Raw genomic sequence first — 20,085 nt, forward strand, 5'->3', positions numbered from 1 at the left:
TACACGGCTACCCCTAAAAAAACCCTTAAATAATTTTCTTTGTATATGTATTTTAAAGTTTCTGCACCCCTGGACAAAAATACACCCCCTGCTTTAAGGGTTGAAGGATATTAATCGGCTAAGGGCTCATTTGAAAGGGCATGAATTAAGCTTAAATTTCTGATAATAGCGAAATTTTTATCACGTTAGGATTTTGCCCCACAATTTTTCAAAAATTGCCAAAAACGCTGTTTTTAGGGGTTTCAATCCCATTTTTTTCAAAAACTTGACGTGATGGAGCATTTTGGACCTCGGATTCGTGTTCAGGGCAAAATTTACCTTCGGAAACACTTTGTCGCATTCATTATCCCGAAAAAAAGTTTCATTTTGCAGGCCTGTGTTATGATCTTCTAAAATTTTGGGTAATTAGTACGATAATAATTTTACAGGAATTTCATTTTGAACGTCTTCTTATATTAAAAAATAAATAATTCATGTAGAAGGATTTCCGGAAAATTTTCGGATAAGACTTTCGAGAAAAATCGAGAAAGTTATCAGTAATTTTTTCGAAAATTTCCGAAACCCAATATTGGAAATTTTTCGAAAATACTTCCACATGGGAAAAAGGAAAATAAATATAAACAAAATAAAAAAGCAGATAAAATTAAAAATAAATCCTCTCTCAATTCGAGTCAGTTAACAATCACAGTTAAACTGATAATCAGTGAATGAGCTTTTGCTTTTGCTTTTGCTTTTGCTTTTGCTTTTGCTTTTGCAAACAGTTAAAAATAACTGATTGTTAGTGAAAAAATGACTGATTTTCATTAAAAAAATAACTGAAAAATTAAATAAATTTAACTAATTGTAACAATTAAAAAAAATCTACTCAAACATTAGTTATTTTTAACTGATTCAAATTTAGAGAGTAGGGAGAATAATGTTAAAAAATATAATAAACTAGCTGTCGTACCCGTCTTCGACATGTTTTAGTTTCTACAAATGCATTCAATAGTGTGTCTACCAGTCTCGAAAAATGGAAAATAGAGGGGAATTTAATTTGACCGGAAAAAATAATAATTAGCTACCATTTACTATTTCATTAGAAAAATATAACTACATATTTTAAATCAGTGATTGACTTTTTATCATCAAATAATTTGTTTTTAATTAATTAAAATGCAGGGAACAATTTTTATCAATTATTTGTAGAAATTTAATTATTGTATTATAAGTTAATCGAAAATTTCCACCAGTTTTTGCTAAAATCTAAAATAAGACCTATATTGCAGGCTGAATTCACAGTTTTTCCCAATTAAATTAAATTCCTGCATATTTTCCGTTTTTCCAGTTGGTAGAACCCCTGTTAAAAGTATCAGTAAAAACAATAACCCGTCGAAGAGTATTTTCATAAAATAAGTGAATTTTTGTAGCCATTTGTAGTTTTATTTATTGTTAATACTTATCAAGATTTATATTTGATGAGAATAGATACACCTGGAAAAATTTGGACAAAGCTGGGAAAACCGGATAGTTTGTTAAACAAAAATAATAATAGACACCCTGTTTAACTTTTGCCTTTACAATGCTCAAAACATCCCTAAAAGTTAAATCTAGAATTAAAATAACATAACTTTTTACTATCTAAGTTTTTTCCCAGTATCATAATGCAAGTATCGTATCACAGGTATTCTTGAATTCCTGCAGTATCAATTTTATCATAAAAAATCTCCATTTTTAATATTATCGAAGTTTTTGCAATTGAAAATTTTTTTATTAATTAAATAAACAAATAATTCTAAATTCCATTATTTTGACATCAAAAGTTTATCAGAGACCCCAAAAATACTACTGAATTAAGCTTGATAGTAATTGGTCTCTCAATTATAATTTTTCAATTTTTTGATATTAAAAACATTTTTATACATACTTCCATCTTATAGTTATAGGACAGTTTTTTTCAAAGTTATGCTCAAATATGACTAAATAACATGCAATATTTAATGACAAAAAGTTTAAAAGGTATACATTAAAAAATATAAAATTTGGAAATTTTACATTTTTTTAATTTTTTGAAAAAATTGAATACCTCCCATTCTAACTAATAAGTTCAAAATCTGTAAATTCATTGTTTATATATATTTTACAAAAGTCATAACTGATTAATTTACAGCAATCTGGCAAAATTAAAAAAAAAATTTCGAATTTTTTGGAAAATTCATAATTTTTTTTCATATTAATATTATTTTTTAATTCAATTTATTGTTATATATATCTTTAAAATCATTTATATTATTAATAAATTAAAAAATTTATGCCAATCTGCAAAAATAAAAAAAAAATTTTTTTTTAATTTTTTGAAAAATTTATAACTTTTGTTCATCTCAATATTTTTTCATCAAATATAGCTAATATTTTAAGTCAGACCAATACCTTAAAGATTGCCAAATTTTACTTCAATCGGTCAAAACGTTTTCAAGTTATACGCGAACAAAATTTTGCGGGCATACATACATACATACATACACACACACATACATACATATAGACATACATACATACAGACATATTACTATTTTTGGATTCTCCGTTGTTCAAATAAATAAATTATGCTAGAAAAAATTAATTTCGTGCAATGTACAGACAAAAGTCTGATTTTATTAATATAGATAGATATTGTTATTATTATTATTATTATTAAAATTTGTTATTAATAAATAATTAATTTATTAATTTAATTGAAAATAAAGTTGAGGGCATTTTATGAAATCCACGAGGGCACCGCGTGGAAAATCCATATGGAATTCATGAGGATTTTCCTCGAGGGCACCCATGAGGGAAAGCATGTCACGCCTTCGAGGGCTCCACGTGGATTGCCCCTACACTGAAAAACTGTTGGTAGAGCTGTTTGCCTAATGCGGTGAACTGCTGCGTTAAAAAGAAACGCACAGCTCACTTTATTTTTGGGCGAGTTACTCTCCTTTTTGGGCGAGCAACTCTCCTTTTTGATAGAGCTGCTGACCTTTTTGTCAAGCAGCCGCTCGCCAACGCCATTGGTAGTCAAGTTTAGGAGAGCAACTCGCCTAATTTTGATAGAGCTGTGAGTTTAAAATTAAGTAGCGCTGCACAACAGTCAATAGCGGAACTGCTCTACCAACAGTTTTTCAGTGTACGGGTTCCACATGGCAAGAGGGCAATCCACGAGGGCCCCGCCGGGGGCCCTCACCATTTTTCTGCACGGGATAGAAACATTAATAAACACATTAAAAAAACAAGTTGCAGATAAAAGAATAAATAAATGAAGAATATAATAGGTATTTACTTATTTTATAATAATTGTCGTATTAAATTCATTATTCATTCATTCTGTGTCCACACATTAAAATTAGTCATTTTTCCTTTTTTCAACTTTTATTAAATAAAATTAACTTTAATTAACTTTATTAACATTATTAACTTTATTACCTTTATTAACTTTAATTAACTTTTATTAACTTTTATTATTTATTTTTTTTTTAACTTTTATTTATTGAAATTAAATGATTTTTATATAATTTTTTCCAATTTTTAAAAAATTTTCTACTAAAGACAAGATTATTTTTTAAAATTTTAATTTCTATTGATTATTTTAAGGAATTAAATTATCATGAAAAAAATTTAGTTAAAATTTAATTTAAAAAAAACTTAATTTTTTCAAAATGGAATAAAATAAATAAAATTTTATTATACAGTAATATGATTTTAAATAAACAAAAAAATTGTTAGTAAACAAGTGAATTTTTCAATTTTATAATTGTAATTAAATCTATAAATTGCAATACAATATATACTTTATATGTCATCATTGAAATGACAATTCAATTAATTATTTAATTAATATTGACTTTAATATTTTTAATTTTAAGTTTAAATCTTCTTTTAGCATTCAGTATTTTGGTATTCAAAGATATTGTTTTTCAACATTTTGGAAATTGTTTACAATTTTTTCTTTTGTAATTAAACTATTAACGTAGATATTTGAAATTATTTTATTTTTAAAAAATTGATTCTCAATTGTGAACAATATTCATTAATTATTTTAATTAATATAAATTATTAAAATAGTTAATATGTTGAACAAAAATTGAAAACGTTACTATTAAGTATATGTATTGTCAAAATATAAGAGCATTTTTTCGGTTAGTATAATTAACTAAACATAATTAAATGCATTAGTAATAATAAAGTAGAAATTTGTTAGATAAAATAAACAAGTGATATGCATTTCTTAAAATTATTATTATATGAATCATAAATGGAATTACTGATAATAAATTAAATAAGTAAAATAAATAAATTAATTAATTAAATTAACGTATAATAACAATGTAAAGAAATAATGATAATCAATGAAAAATAAACAAGAAATTGTACTATATAAAAAAGAAATTGAAAAATTCTCTGCACACAAAAGGGCACAATCTCTCTCTCACTCTCTCACTTTCTTCTTCTTTTTTTTCAATTTTTGGTCTCCAATTCTAAAAACGTCAGTTTTCTTTCGTGTTCACGTATAGGTTTATATATATATATATATATATATATATATATATATATATATATATATATATATATGTATATAAAGTATAAGCTAGGGAAAATATTACGATTGGAAATTGAGTATTGTACAAGCGACGGTTTAGATTACCCACTCAAGTATTGCCAAGAGAAATCGTCGATAGAATCCGTCACATATGTCAATACCTACAAATACCATCAAAAAGACATATTTCCTCACAGTCACGAATTTCAACATATGACAAGAGAAGTCATTCCAATTTCCATTCCTCTTTTTTTTCTTTTAGAAAAAAATCTCTTCGTGTACATGAGACCCTTCCCTCTCTGAAGATTAATCAGTACTTCTTTGTAAATTCAAAAAAAAAAAAAAATGAAAAAAAATGTTGATTGATACTTTGACCTAATTGGCAATTAACATCTTCAAAGAGAAATAAGAAAAGGCAAAAAAGTTTAAAAAAAATGGTGTGTTTAATTCGCAAGGGAGAACATGAAGGAGAAGCACACTAATTTTATTATATTTTGTCCCATTTCATGCAAATCACGAAGCAAATGACAAAAAGAGAAGCAGTCAAAATTTTCAAATTGTAATTAACTGAAAAGAAGCAGTGTAATTGTTGTGGAAAATTTTATTAGAAAATAAAAATTTTTCAACAGGTGTAGAAAATTTCTTTTTGGATTTAGAAAGTAAAGTAGAGTTAAAATATTTAATAATTGTTATTTTCATTGAAATTTATTTTTGTTTTCACGAGTTTTTTTGCGAGAAACGAAAATATAATTAAATAAAAAAATTTGTTAAGAACTTCAAAAATTTTGGTAATTAATTTTATTCTTTTATTGGATTTTTTGACGAGAAAAATTTGTAAAATTTAGATAAATTTTTTATAATTTTAAAAGAAAAAAACTATTATTAAAAACGAAAAAGAAGTTTTAATTTATTCCAGAAATTATTAATTTATATAAAGAGATGATGTTATTTAAATTTGTTTTGTCTAGGACGTGAATTGTTATATGTGCAAAAAAAACAACATAAAATATGTAGTGGTTGCAAATGCCTTTCAGATGAAGTCTCGAAAAATAAATCTTCATCCGCTCTCATTTATCATGTGCAACATTTATGATTTTATTAAGCTTTGCGTAAAATATACACGTTAAAAAATGCTTTTCTCTCAAATTCATTAAAAAAAGTGATGGATTTGTATGCATTAAAATGTTTTTTTTCAAAACAACGGATTTTTATTTATCTCTAATTACAGTAAATTATCAAATATGTTAATAAATTTATTACCTACTAAATTAACTAATGAATTTAATAAACAATTTATTTACAAATTTATTAACAAACTTATTTGAAAATTTATTAGTAAATTTATTCACAAATTTATAAATAGGTAAAGTTATTTACCACTTTACAAAAAATAAATTTATTTACAAATTTTTTAGTTTTTATAAATAAAATTGTGGGTAATTGAATTACTTTTTAATAAAATTGTTGAAAAATTTGTTAATAACTGTTAATAATTATTAATTTACAACACAAATAACAATCATTTTGTGTTATTAACAAATGTTTTAACGATTTTATTAAAGAATAAATTTATTAACAAATTGATAAAAATTTTTACCTACACACAAAAGTTATTAACAAAATGTATTCACAAATATACAAAAAGAATTCTTTAATTCATTTACAAATTTATTAACTTAGAAATTACAATATTTAATGACAAATTATTTAAAAAAAACATAAAATTAAATGCAAACTGTTTCTACAATTTTTTTTATAGAAAAAAGCATTTTTTTTAAATTTTTGAGAGTATAAACATTGTCATGCCGTTATAACAAAATTTCGAAATCCATTCAAAAATAAACAAAAGCTGATGATAATAAAGTGGTTTAATTTCCGATAACAAGTTTTCAAACTATTTTACAAACAGGAAAATGCTTGTAATGTTAATTAAGTTTCTAATTATTATTAACATATTATTACAATGTAGCATAAAATGAGCTGTCATGTTTTATTGTCAATTATTTGTTCTCTTTTTATAATATTCCCCTCATCGTTTTACATTTTCACATATATTCAACTCCTCTCCCACCTCTCCTATCCAAAGCTTAAAATTATGTATTGTTTAAAATTATGTATTATTTAAAATTCTTATTTTCTTCTCAAATTAGAAAATAAATTTTACTCTAATAATTAATAATTAGCTAAGAAATAAATTCTAAAAAATTTAATTTTACAATTGTTGAGAAAGTATTATTAATTACCATAATGAGTTAAACAATTTATAATAATTAATTTTACACAACTGATAAATGACAATATTTTGTATCGAAATGTTTCATTCCTTTTTGGTTAGTGGTTTGTTTAGAGTAATAAATTTTCAATAGACATTTTGTCAGATAAAATACCAAATAGTATTTTTGGTAAATCCATTATTTGGCATGTTAATTTATGAGTAATTCGACGATAAATTAATTACGTATCAACGTTCAATTAGAGCTTTTAATATTGTAATGATTAGTTACTTACTGTAAATACAACATAATAATAGTTTCATTTTGAAAAGGCAACTATTTTAATTGTTATTAACTGTTTAATTTTAATTAATTAATGATTTAAATTATTTTTTTAATTTAATTGTATTTAATTATTTATTAATTAAACTGATTACATTAATTTAGTTAATTAGTCGATTAAAATAATTTAACTATTTAATTATTTATTTAAATTAAACTATCTATTTAATTGTTTAAATTCAACTAATAATTATTAGTTTAAATTAAACTAACTAATTAATTGTTTAAATTAATTGAACAAACTAATTAGTCAATTAAATTAATGTAACTAATTAATACTATTAATTTAACTAACTAATCAGTTGTCTAAATTTAACCAAATAATTAGTAGTTTAAATTCAACAAAGTAATTTGTTAAACAATTTATTAATCCTAATTATTAGTTAAAGGCCTTAACGTTAATTATTTAGTGATTAATTCTTTACTTTGATAACTATTTAATTAGTTGAATAAGTAAATAATCTGATGAAAAATTAATTAATTAGTTGGTTAACGAATTAATTAGCGAAATAGTTAATTACTAAATTCACTAAATTACTTAAGTCACTAAATTATAATAAATTATTCAATAATATCCTGTTGTTATGAATTAAAAAAATTATCAAATAATTAAATAAATTCATTAATTTCAATACACAACGGAAATAAATTTTTTCTTTCATTTTACATTTCAAGAAGATTGTCGTTAAAGACTTCGAGAAATTTAACGAGTACAATTTATTCGTGTGACAATATCCTTATATTTTCACTGTAAGAAAAAAAAGTTTAAAAAAAGCTTTAATGGTAACTATAATTTATCTCCATTTTCGTAGAGAAAAAATTCTTTTTTTTTGTCTCCAAGTTAAAAAGTTTCGAAATAAAAAATTAAATATAAAATCAGGTATAAAGAGATATAAATTCAGAAAAATAAATATATAATGCGGTTGAAAAAATATAGAAATGAAATCGCTACTCAGTGGGTTTTATATAATTTAAGACATTCGTTTAAAAAAAAGAAAATAACAAGATGGATTGGAAAAGTTTAGGAAAAAAAATTTGTTAATTCCTCTACAGAGATATTTTTACATATATACATGTATAAGCGAGTGTTATAAATTTTATAAAATACTGGCAGCTTGAGTATCAAGTTTTTCCCTTGTCCCAGGTGTATATTTCTGCGCGCGCCAAGTAGAGATGAAAAGTAATATTAAAAGGAAATGTTATTCTTAATTATTAGGGAAAGTTTTTTTGTTCACTGCATTTTTTTTGCTTTAGGCGAAAAATATTATGCAAATAGTACAATGTTAATTAGAAAATAGATTTACTTAATTATTTGTAATAATTAATAAATTATAATATTAAAAAAATTAAATTAATAACAAACAGATTTTTACTATTTTTTAAAATTATTTCTTCGGCATTTCACACGTCGAAATTTATAATTTTTTAAAAACAAACAATAATGTTACAGTATTTAATCAAAAAGTACTTTAATGTTCTTTAGAAATTTTTGCACATTATTTTTTAGAAATATTATACGTAATTAAAATTTTTGTAGTATTTTTAAATTATTTTTTCGTAATATTTAAATAAGTAAATTTTTACTTTTCGAATAGTACTTTTTTGGAAACAGGAATATTTTTATAGCATTCCATAGGAACATTTCTACAATAGTCTTAAAAAATATTCCTACAGTACTTAAGAATACTATTGCAGTGTTTTGCTATAAAGTTATTATTAATATAAAAAAATATTCTTACATTATTCTTAAAAAATATTCGTAAAGTATTATGTAAGAATTTTTCTACAGTAATTGAAAATACTATTTCAGTTTAATGTAGGAAATTATTTGCTGATTAAGAATTTTAATTAAGGAAGATTTCGACTATATCAGCAATTAGTGACATCTATTAGACGTCAATTGAACTCTTTGGTTTAAAGTCAGGTGTTATTCTTAAGATAATTATTCCGATATGGTTGTCGGTAAATAATTATATTTTTGAATTTAATTTTTGATCTGAAAAAATAAGCTGCGTGAACGACTGCACTGTGCATCTGTGAGGACTCGAACCCCAGTTAATAGCTGCCTTTCGCGGGACTAACGCCTACCAATGCACCATGCCAACACAGCCTGGACGTTCACGTTTCTTATAATCTCAGATCAAGCCCATACACTAGTCGAAGAGCTGTATAGTTAATGTAGGAAATTATTTGCTGATTAAGAATTTTAATTAAGGAAGATTTAACGTCGTTAACGCAGCTTATTTTTTCAGATCAAAAATTAAATTCAAAAATATAATTATTTACCGACAACCATATCGGAATAATTATCTTAAGAATAACACCTGACTCTAAACCAAAGAGTTCAATTGACGTCTAATAGATGTCACTAATTGCTGATATAGTCGAAATCTTCCTTAATTAAAATTCTTAATCAGCAAATAATTTCCTACATTAACTATACAGCTCTTCGACTAGTGTATGGGCTTGATCTGAGATTATAAGAAACGTGAACGTCCAGGCTGTGTTGGCATGGTGCATTGGTAGGCGTTAGTCCCGCGAAAGGCAGCTATTAACTGGGGTTCGAGTCCTCACAGATGCACAGTGCAGTCGTTCACGCAGCTTATTTTTTCAGATCAAAAATTAAATTCAAAAATATAATTATTTACCGACAACCATATCGGAATAATTATCTTAAGAATAACACCTGACTTTAAACCAAAGAGTTCAATTGACGTCTAATAGATGTCACTAATTGCTGATATAGTCGAAATCTTCCTTAATTACTATTTCAGTTTTTTGTAGAAATATTTTAAAAGTATTACAGTAGGAATTTTTTTATATTATTTCTTAGAAGTATTCATATATTTACGCCATAAATATTATTTCAATATTTCGTAAGAATATTCCTTTAGTTTTTTGCAGAAATATTTCTATAATATTCTGTAGAAATATTTTTACCTAGAAATAAAATATATTCTTTTTCTAAAATATTTTGTTTCTATTTCGCAGAAGAATATTTCTTTATAATATTGCGGAATACTATTTTGAATACTATTTTCAATAATTTCCAAAAATCCTATTTCAAAAATTCTTTTAAAAAAATTATAGTATACATTTATATTAAAATTTTCCAATCTGTATGTTTATTTTCAATTTTTCAAAAATCCTAAAATAAAAATGAGAAAAGAATGATTAAAATGTTTTGATTTGGTAAAAATATATATAGAAGATTGCAAAAAAATGATTCTTACCTTGCATTTTGGATATTCCTCCTCAGGATTTGGCCTCTTCCAACCCAATAACGGTGGAATACACACCAATGCCGACAATAACCAAACAAGTGCAATCATTAATGCCGCTCTTGCCGGTGTTCGTTTCTTCAAATAAGCAATTGCTTGCGTTATACTCCAAAACCTGTCCAAACTAATTAGACACAAGTTCATAATACTCGCCGTACAAAGTAAAACATCCATTGCCGAATAAATATCACACCACCAATATCCAAATATCCAATAGCCCATTATTTCATTAGCCAATGAAAATGGCATTATAATGAGTCCCAAAAAAAAATCCGCCACCGCTAAACTCGCAATAAACCAGTTTTGTATATTTTTTAATGCCTTCTCAGTTGCTATTGCAATAATAACAAGCATATTACCAACAACAATCACAATCATCAATAATGTCACCACAATTGATGCAAATACTATTGTCGGTAAACTATAACCCGATGGATACATACTGAGTACAATAAATGTCTCATTCTCCATACTTTTATTACACGGATATAATGTTTCATTTAACGATGACGATGACGAATTAAATGTAAAATCAAAATCCTCTAGGGGATCATTAAAATCAAATAGAAGATTGTCCTCAATTGTAGTCATATTGTAAACACTTTTTTCCGTTTCGGTATTAATTGTCCTCTCACAACCACTCTCACAATCACAGATTAATTTTCTTTTATTATTATTATTAGTATTTTTAGTATTAATACTATTTTTATTATTATCGGTGATCACTGTATTATTAACTGTGATTTCTTCTTCGTATTCGATTGTTGGTGTTGTCGAGGATGTTGCGGACGTTGTTGATGACAATGTCGATAGTGCTGACGATGATAATTCCGATGATAATTCTGACGATGACAATCCAGATAACTCTGATAATTCAGATGATGACAAACCTGATGAGGATAATTCCACTTGCAATCCTGATAATTCAGCTAATTTCGATGAAGACAGTGATGATAATCCTGATAATTCGGATAATTTCGATGACGACAATGACGAGGAGGGGAAATTTAATAATGGTAATGGTGATGATAATTGTTGATCGGCAATCGTGGTGGTTGTTTTTGTTGTTGTTGTTGGTGATGTAAATTTGAAGGACAATGCTGAAGATGACGAGCGACCAGTAACGAGAGCAACATTCCACGTGTTCATGTTACCCTCATCAATGTTGCTCGCCGATTTTCGACTACCGGTGCCGATGCTCATTATGCTGCCAATATTCGGCATCACTTGCACCTGCGAACCAATTTGCAGGTGCTATCTCGCTGGTTCTAAAAAACAACACGATCGTATCCTGGGCGTTATTTCCAGGACAAGCAACAGCAACAGTAACAATAGGAAATTTGTAATGTCCTCGCATCTCGTGGACAGAGTCGACATCCCTCCTTTTCAGGACGATCCTCTCATTATCAATATTTGGAAAAATTCTATTCACACAAAAGGAGAAAATTAAAAATCCACTTTTGCTTTTTTTTCTCCCCTGAGCAATTCAATTTTTCTCCGAAGGATCGAAACTTTTACACTTTTTTTATTTAGAATTTATCAAGAATAGTTTTGTTCTTGATATAGAATTCTTTTTCTTTTTGAAATTCTGTTTCTTTCGTCTCTTATAAGTACTAATCTCTTTGTCCGCTAATAAACTAACTTAATTTAGAATTTCTCTTCTACTCTAGTCGTTGTTGATAAGAAATCAACTCGACGTGTTTAATCGGAAGATATTTGGATTAGTTGTTATTTTTGGAATTTTACGTCTTGGGACAAAGGGACACAATTTTTTTTCTCCCCCCAAAATGAAAGAAGGAGACAATTGTAGAAAAAAAGAAAATTGGTCCCCGTTTATTTCTAGTGTTTATTAATTTTTCTCCCTTTAATATTCTTCTTCTTTATTTACTTCTTACTTTTTATTTCTTACTTCTTTACTTTGATACTAATAAACTACTTTTCTTATTACTATTTCCTTTTTTTCTTCTTCACCTAAACAATAGTAGTGAAGATAATCGCGAATACAAGATTTTTCACATATATGCACACTATATATATATATATATATATATTTTTTTTTTTTCTTAATATATATTTTTTATGATCTCTCGCCAACAACGTTTTTTCAATCAAGTTTTCGCGCTAATGATGCCCGCGGGCTAATTAATTATAGCACCGAGGCTAAAAGGCTAAGCTTTGGAATACCCGTACTGCTCCGACCTGCTCCTCTGAATTGTGTACGAGAAAAAATGTTAATTTTTTTCTTTTTACAAAAGAATCATTTAAAGAAATTTCTTCTTTTTTTTCTTCTTCTTCTATATAATCTAGTTTTGAAGAGAACAAAAATTTATAGTCAAAATATGTTTTTTGTCATTATTATTATTATTATTATTATTATTTAATTTTTACAAATTTGGGTAATTTTCTTTTTATAGAATCTATTTTCTAGATTAAGAGGAATATTTTACAAGTTTTATTAGTTTTGATATAATGAGAGGATTTTTCCGTTTTCTTTCGTGGGGGGAAATATGGAGAAAGAGAGTGAGAGAGAGAGAGAATATTGGAAAATGACGCTTGTTTTCGTTCGTTATCCAGTTAATCGAATTATACAAATCGTGAATAATCCTCTTATGTGCTGCTATTTACATGTGTTTCTCAATTCAAGGGGTGGGTCTTTCTTCGATCACGTGATTCTTTCTAAAAAAATTTAGATAATTTTATTACACTTTTTTTGTGTTAGGAATTCAATTTCATTTGGAAACAAATTCTTTTTTTTTTGAAAATTTGAATTTTTTTTGCAAACCAACTTTTCAGGTGGATTTTTTTTTGAAAATCAGTAAATGTTGCCAGTTTTTTGTTAAGGGGGAATTTTCCAGTTGTACTTTAATTAACAGTTGCCGGTAATTTTTCGAAATTTTTGAGTTACATTTTAAGCAACAATTGTCGTTTATCGAAACGATGATTTTTAAAATTTTCCAGTTGGAATTTTTAATCTACAGTTGGCCTTTTTTTCTACAAAAGTTTCACACTTAAATTATCTTCGCTTTTTTCATGAATTCAGTTGTTTTCGATTTTTTCCTCTATTTAATTGTCTCCGAGTTTCTTTCTTCAATTCAGTTATATTCCATTTTTTTCTGTAAATCAATTACATTCAATTTTATTCTTAATTCAATTGTCTCCGCTTCTTCCTCAAATAAATTGTCGTCAATTTCTTTAATTAAATTTTCATCAATTCATTTGTCTTCGATTTTCCTGCAATTCAATTATCTTTGATTTTTTTTCAATTCAATTGTCGTCGTCTATTTTTTTCCTTCAATTCGAAATAAGCAACAGTCTCTGTTTTTCTTGAGGCAATTATCAAATTCCTAAATAGAAAATAGGAAATGGGTTCTATTTCTCCTCAGATTCCACGAATTCGTAAGGGAAAGAAATTAATTCCAATAAAGTCTTTTTTCAATTTTGTTTTTCGAAAAAAAATTTTTATTTTTTGGGGGAAGGGGAAATTCCAAGAAATCTGGTGTTTCACCTTTGATAAAAAGGTGCTTGCCACTTGACGGCTATGTCGTCGACGTTATGCAGGAGAAATAATCTTCTCGCATCGTGTTCATAATTCGAACGAGTTTCCTCAACATTGCACCACACTCTCTCCTTTCCTCTTCTTTAGTCACACTTGTTCTTTATATTTGGTCTCGCGTTAACGTCGTTATTTTTTAAAACCCCCTTCCGTTGCACGAGGTCAGGAACTATATAATATTTTCGAGAGAAAAATTCCCCTAAAAGTTTCTTCACTTTTTTTTGCCACCAGAAAAAAAGAACAGAAAAAAATTACACACTCCCGAAATAAAATTGTCTACTTGTTGCTTTATAACGAAACTGTCACTGAATTCTTTCCTTACTCTCCGGAATAAGAAAGCAAGAAATTCTGTAAATCGAAAAATTTTTTCTTTCGTTCAAAAAAAGAATGTCCTTTTGTCAATGATTTCTCGGAGGGGGAAAATTAAGAGGAGAATTTTCTTTTTTTTTTTTTTTTAATTGTTCCCCCCTCCCGTGTTTAAAGTAAATTACGTTTTACGATACGTCACGATATATATACGAGAAGAACACTGGCTTGAGTATCCAGCCGGGACACGTACCATAGGATCACGACCCATTAAACCGAGTAAATCCGAGCGCGCATGACGGTGACTTGTCGACTTTGTAGCGGCACACTGCTGACTGACTCTCTGGAAAAAGAGGAGAATGATTCAGACAGGGGATGATCCTCTGAGTAGGATATGTTTTAGAGGGTGGGGGTAGAAGTCGGAAAATGGTAGAGGGGAAAGAGAGAGACAGAGAGAGACTACGACGCAGGGGGAGAGACGGAACAATTTTCCAGTTTCCGAAGAAAATTGCTAAAAAAGACAAGCCACAAACAGCGAGGGAGTGTTATATATTACATATAAACGTGGATTGAGAAAAATTGAGAGAAGGAATTGAATTTTCATTCAGTGGGATTGCACACGTGGTTTTTGAAATCAAGAAAACCTATCAAGCATTCTCGAGGTGGTTTCGACAATACTAGCACCTCTACTTTTCATGCTCGACAAATTTATCCCGAGGATATTCATAATAATATATACGTGCTGGAAAAATTCTTGAAATACGAGAAAGAAATTAAATTATAATTCTTGATAAAAAGATAATAAAATAGAATGTCTTTTTTTATGGAATATTTTGACAGATTTTTCTGTATTTTTTTCTTATATTTTCTATTAATTTTTATTTTAATTCATTAGAATTGATGCGCAAAACGGAAAAAAGTAATAAGAAATCGAGAAATTTACCATTTATTTTTAACAAGTATAACTGGTTTTTTTTACTATTTCATGAAAATGGATGCAAATTATTAAAGTTGCAGAAGATAAAAAGCTTAAAGAGTAAAAATAGAATATTAATTTTAGAAATGTATTGAACTTGAAAAATGTAATGAGTAATAAGTGTATGAAAATGGTATAATTTATGACTACTTTTTAAAAGCACTTATTTTTTTAGGGCTAGGTTTGCAAGAAAAAAAGTAAAAAAAAAAAGTAAAAGTAAAAATAATTATAGTAATGGAAATAATAGATAATAATAATATTAATAATAGATAAAAATAATAATAATAATAATTTTTTTCAATATATATATATATATATATATATATATATATATATATATATATATATATATATATATATATATATATATATATATATATGTGTATATAGAAATACAATTATTTTTTATAGTTTTAATAGTAAAATTTAAACTGCCTGGAAATTATATTCAATTCTGTGATAATTTTTACTACATCCTGAGTGAATTTCACTGTTTGTGAAATAAGTTTTAGTAATTTAAAATAAATTTTACTATTTTTAAAGAAATTTTAGTGAAATAAATTAAAATAGAACAGAAATAAATTTTACTTTTTTCAAAATAAGTTTACTACTTCAGAAGTAAATTTTAGTATTTATTGTTTAAATTGTAAGCTTTACCATTTTCAAAGTAAACTTTAGTAGACTTCGGAAGAAAATTTTACTATAATAAGAGTAATAGTAACAAAAAGGATATTAAATAATGAAAGTAGAAATATAAATAGTAATAGTAATAGCAATAGAAACAGTAAGAGAAATAAGAATAATAGTAAAAAATTTGTAGTAATTTAGTAACAGTAGTAGTTATAGTTATAGTAGTAGAACAGAAAAAAATAGTAGTAAATAATAAACAATAGTAGTGTCAATAATAGTAACTGCAAAGGTTACAGTAACAGAAATAATAATAAATAGTAAAAAATAATAGTGATGTTGATAATATCAGCAATAGTGACAGTAATTAAAATGATACTAAATACCAAAAAATAGTATTAGTAACAGTTATAGAGTAAAAATATCAATATTAATAGTATTAAAAATATCAATAATAATAATAATAATAATAATAATAATAATAATAATAATAATAATAGCAGTAATAATTGTAAAATAATTACAAAGTAAAACAACTAAGAAATGATAATACTAGCAGTAAGAGACAACATATTAATAAAAATAATAATGAAAATAGTAATAAAAATAAAAGAAATAATAAATTGTAAATATAATAAAAATACTAGTAGTAGTAAACACTATAACAATGAAAGTAAGCGATACAACCAGAGAAGATTGAAAGAGCTAAAAATAAATAAAGAAGCTACAAGTATTGAGAAAACAAATCAAAATTTAAAAATTAGGTACTATCAAGAAAATAGAATTTGCAAAACCTGTAAAAATACGAAAATGGAAAAAAATAAGGAAATAAAAATTTACTTCTTTACTACAAAATATTAATTTTAATTAATGCAGCATTAGATGCAGTAATATTGAAAGTTAGTACCAGGAAAGGAAGAAATTAGAACCAGAAAAGGAAAAATTAGTAAGAGAAAAAAATTTGTACCAAAAAGAAATTAAAAGAAATTAATACCAGAAAAGGAAAAACATTCATAATAGAAAAGGAAAAAAGTTAGTTCGAGGAAGAATATTTATTTCAAGGATAGAAAAAATATATTTTCAAAATATTAACAAAAGAAAATTTCTTGTTTTTTTAGGAGAAAACAAAATTGGTCCAGTACCGAGAAAAACGTAGTCAGAGTTGCCGGACTTTGGAGAAGTTTTTTTTAATACACGCGTTTTTCTCTTTTTTAGCGCGCGAAAAAATATTTTTTTGTTATTTCTAAAGAGAACCTTTGACTAGCCCATTGAGGAAGCTGTCTGCTCCACGACGAGTCCTACGATCAACTGTATGGCAAAATTCGAAGCGCTTTTCGTTGGAGTCGAGGGTGGGGTGAAGGGGTTAGAAGAGGGTGTGAGGGGATAGAGTTTATAAACGAGAAGCAAGCGCAGGCGTCAAGTTAAAGTCCGACTGTAGCACCACACCAAACTACGTTGTTGGCAGTCGACTTTGGTCCATCGACCAATCAATTTTGTTCGTCGAGAAAAAAACAAATGCGAAAAAATTCATTATAATGCTAAATTCTTTTTCGATTTATGGTGTCTGTCAGGGTGTTGAGGTAAGCTTGGAAGGGGTTCTTTTATTTGGAATACTTGATAGTGATGCTGAATACAGAAGGGATGATTTTGTCTTTCCTTTTTTATAGTTTTCTTTTGATGATGATCATGATGTAATAATTTTTTCTTAAAGCTCACATGTCTCTTGGACTTGTGAAATTTGTAGTTGTTGTATGAATGAGGGATCATGTAGAAGCGGCTGTTGCCATTCTCATCTTGAAATATGCACACTACACTTGCTCACAATTCTGTCCATGATTAATTACAAGCCCTCTTGGTACAAGGTGATCGCACGAGTTATCGTCTTGTTTTGTATACGTATATATACGAGTATACTCGTTTTGCATCATTCAAGACGAGCGCAGTGTTCCTCTATAAAATGAGAGGTCACTTTAGACAGATTATTTTTCAATATTTAGGATTTTAAATTTTTGGCTTATTATTCAAAGGAATAATAATTTAGAAAATAATGTATTTTTTTGTATATACTGAAAAAATTAGTTTAATTCAAATAACTGATTACTTGTCTATTATGAAATAAATATTTTCTTTGATCAAATAATTTGTAATTCAATCAACTATAGGTATGGTAGTTGCTTCTAATAACGAATTTATTGGTTCAAATTCAAGTACAATTTATTTGATTCAAGTACAAATTATTTTAATCAAATTAATTTTTTTTCAATGTAGTCTTTATTATTAATCATTTATTGTTAATAGTTCTAGACAATATAATATTATGTAATATGATATTATTATTATGTAATATAAAATTACATAATTATAATACTCGCTTTTTATTAAAAATATTTTTTTTATTATTTTGTCATAAAATTCATTTCCTAATAATACGTGTTTAGGAACTTTTCTTACAAAATAATTAAATATAATGTAATATACAATAATTGACAATAATATAATACACAATTATTCAACTGATGTTTTGTCCCAATCGATAATAAATTATAAATTAATTATATGAAATGCGCTCCAAAGAAAGGTACCTAAGAAGTAAACATTTGTAGGTTAGGTTTGTAATTTTTGGAATTAAAATACACAAAGAAAATCAATTCTTAATATAAAGAATTGATGTTTAAGTCTTCAATACATCTAAAATAATGAATAAATTTGACTTTAAATTTACAAAATTAAACAGAAACTTTTTAATTAAGGTAAAAGTATAACACAAACATAACCTTAAAATTATTTGCTTCTTAGGCACCTTTCCTTGGAAGGCGTTACATATAAAATAGAAAATTGATAACTTTAAAAAAGGTAAACTTATATGAGAATGATAACTTTAAGATAGTGATAACCTTTAAGAGAGTGATAACACTTTTTTAGAGTGACAACTTTTAAGAGAGTGATAACTTTAAGAGATTGATAACCTTGTTATGAGAATGATAACACTCTGGATGGTCGATAAGAGTCCCTTGCAGGGATAACTCAACTCATAAAGGCCGACAAGAGAGAGACTTAACATTAATAAGAGATTTTACATAAGGACTCATCCAGAATGTTATAATAATAGCTTTTTTAATAGATTAACTTGATTTTGATATGATACACAAATAACAGTACGTTGAAAATTGACTCGTGATTCTGAATGTACGTTTAGAATTAACACTTTTGCGAGATCTCGACGAAAGCTTAGGCAAAAGCGAACTGAACTACCCGATTTGAGAAAATAGGGCCTTATCCTTTTTCCGAAATACCGATACCAAAAAAAAGAGGGGAGAAAAGCAATGTTTTTCTAGATTTCATTTTCATGATTTTGGAAAAGTCTTTTTAGTCAAAATTGATGAGATTCCCCGCGTGGAAATGAAAGTATGGGCAAAATCCAGCAAGTCCATCAAAGTACAGTAAAGTACGGCTTATGAGCGTTTCCCATACTTTGGAATGTACATGGTTAGGTAGGTAGGTTTTTTGGGAAATATTAAATCAGAAAATTCAAAATCTGAATTTTTAGAGTTCGGGAAAGTATGGGAAAGTACAGCAAAGTATGGGAGAGTAAAAAAAAAGTTTTTTTTTAAATATTACATCTGAAAATTGAAATTCTGTATTTTGGAGTTCGGCAAAGTACGGGAGAGTTGACTATTGGAAACCACTCTAAATATTTAAATACAACATTTACAGATATTCGAGTAATTTCTCTTGGAGGGAAAATGAGTTTATGGCGGAGGGACATATTAACCATCTTGAGAAATCCCTTCCTTATCTCGCGCGGAATGAATAAATATGGCAACCTAACGACAAAAAAATGGAAAAAACATTTTCAATAACCTAACCTCATTATTATCAGTGACATATGGTGATTCACTTTGGTAATGTTCACGCTCATCAGATTGTTCACATTTTCTGCGCAGCTTTTAACCCTCAGATTTAATGGGAGAGAATATGCAACCAGATTTCCTTTATCAAATCAAAATTAATTTTAGAAGGACTATCCAACTCTCTTCATAAGCAAAGGAAACATACACTTTTTGAACCTCTGAATTTGACTATCCAGTTTTCTCAGTGTAACCTGTAAGTTCGAATTTCCTCCCTCTGAGGAAATTCGGACAAATTTTTAAATAACGGGTCTTTATCCATACTGGTATATTCTTTTCATAAAATTAATTAATCTTCTTAACTTTCATTCATCTTTAAAAAAT

At 26.8% G+C, this 20,085-nt stretch overlaps 1 protein-coding gene across 1 annotated transcript; it reads right to left on the reverse strand.

The window, feature by feature from the left end:
• Positions 1–3,109: 3,109 nt before the first annotated feature.
• Positions 3,110–12,736, reverse strand: LOC122498927 (dopamine receptor 1-like). Its single transcript, XM_043606927.1, has 2 exons — positions 10,327–12,736; positions 3,110–3,209 (listed from the first exon to the last, which is right to left on the reverse strand). The coding sequence occupies exons 1-2, from the start codon at positions 11,613–11,615 to the stop codon at positions 3,110–3,112; spliced, it is 1,389 nt and encodes a 462-aa protein (XP_043462862.1). The 5' UTR covers positions 11,616–12,736.
• Positions 12,737–20,085: the final 7,349 nt, after the last annotated feature.

The sequence above is a fragment of the Leptopilina heterotoma genome, unplaced genomic scaffold (genome assembly GCF_015476425.1).
Source record: "Leptopilina heterotoma isolate Lh14 unplaced genomic scaffold, ASM1547642v1 Lhet_161, whole genome shotgun sequence".
NCBI classification, from domain to species: domain Eukaryota; kingdom Metazoa; phylum Arthropoda; class Insecta; order Hymenoptera; family Figitidae; genus Leptopilina; species Leptopilina heterotoma.

Excerpts from the sequence above, each read along its gene's own strand:
- LOC122498927 (XM_043606927.1), bottom strand. The coding sequence starts at position 11,615 with ATGCCGAATATTGGCAGCATAATGAGCATCGGCACCGGTAGTCGAAAA. Across the intron at positions 3,210-10,326 it reads AAGGTAAGAATCATTTTTTT|AAAAATGGTGAGGGCCCCCG; the intron begins GCAATCTTCTAT and ends TATCCCGTGCAG.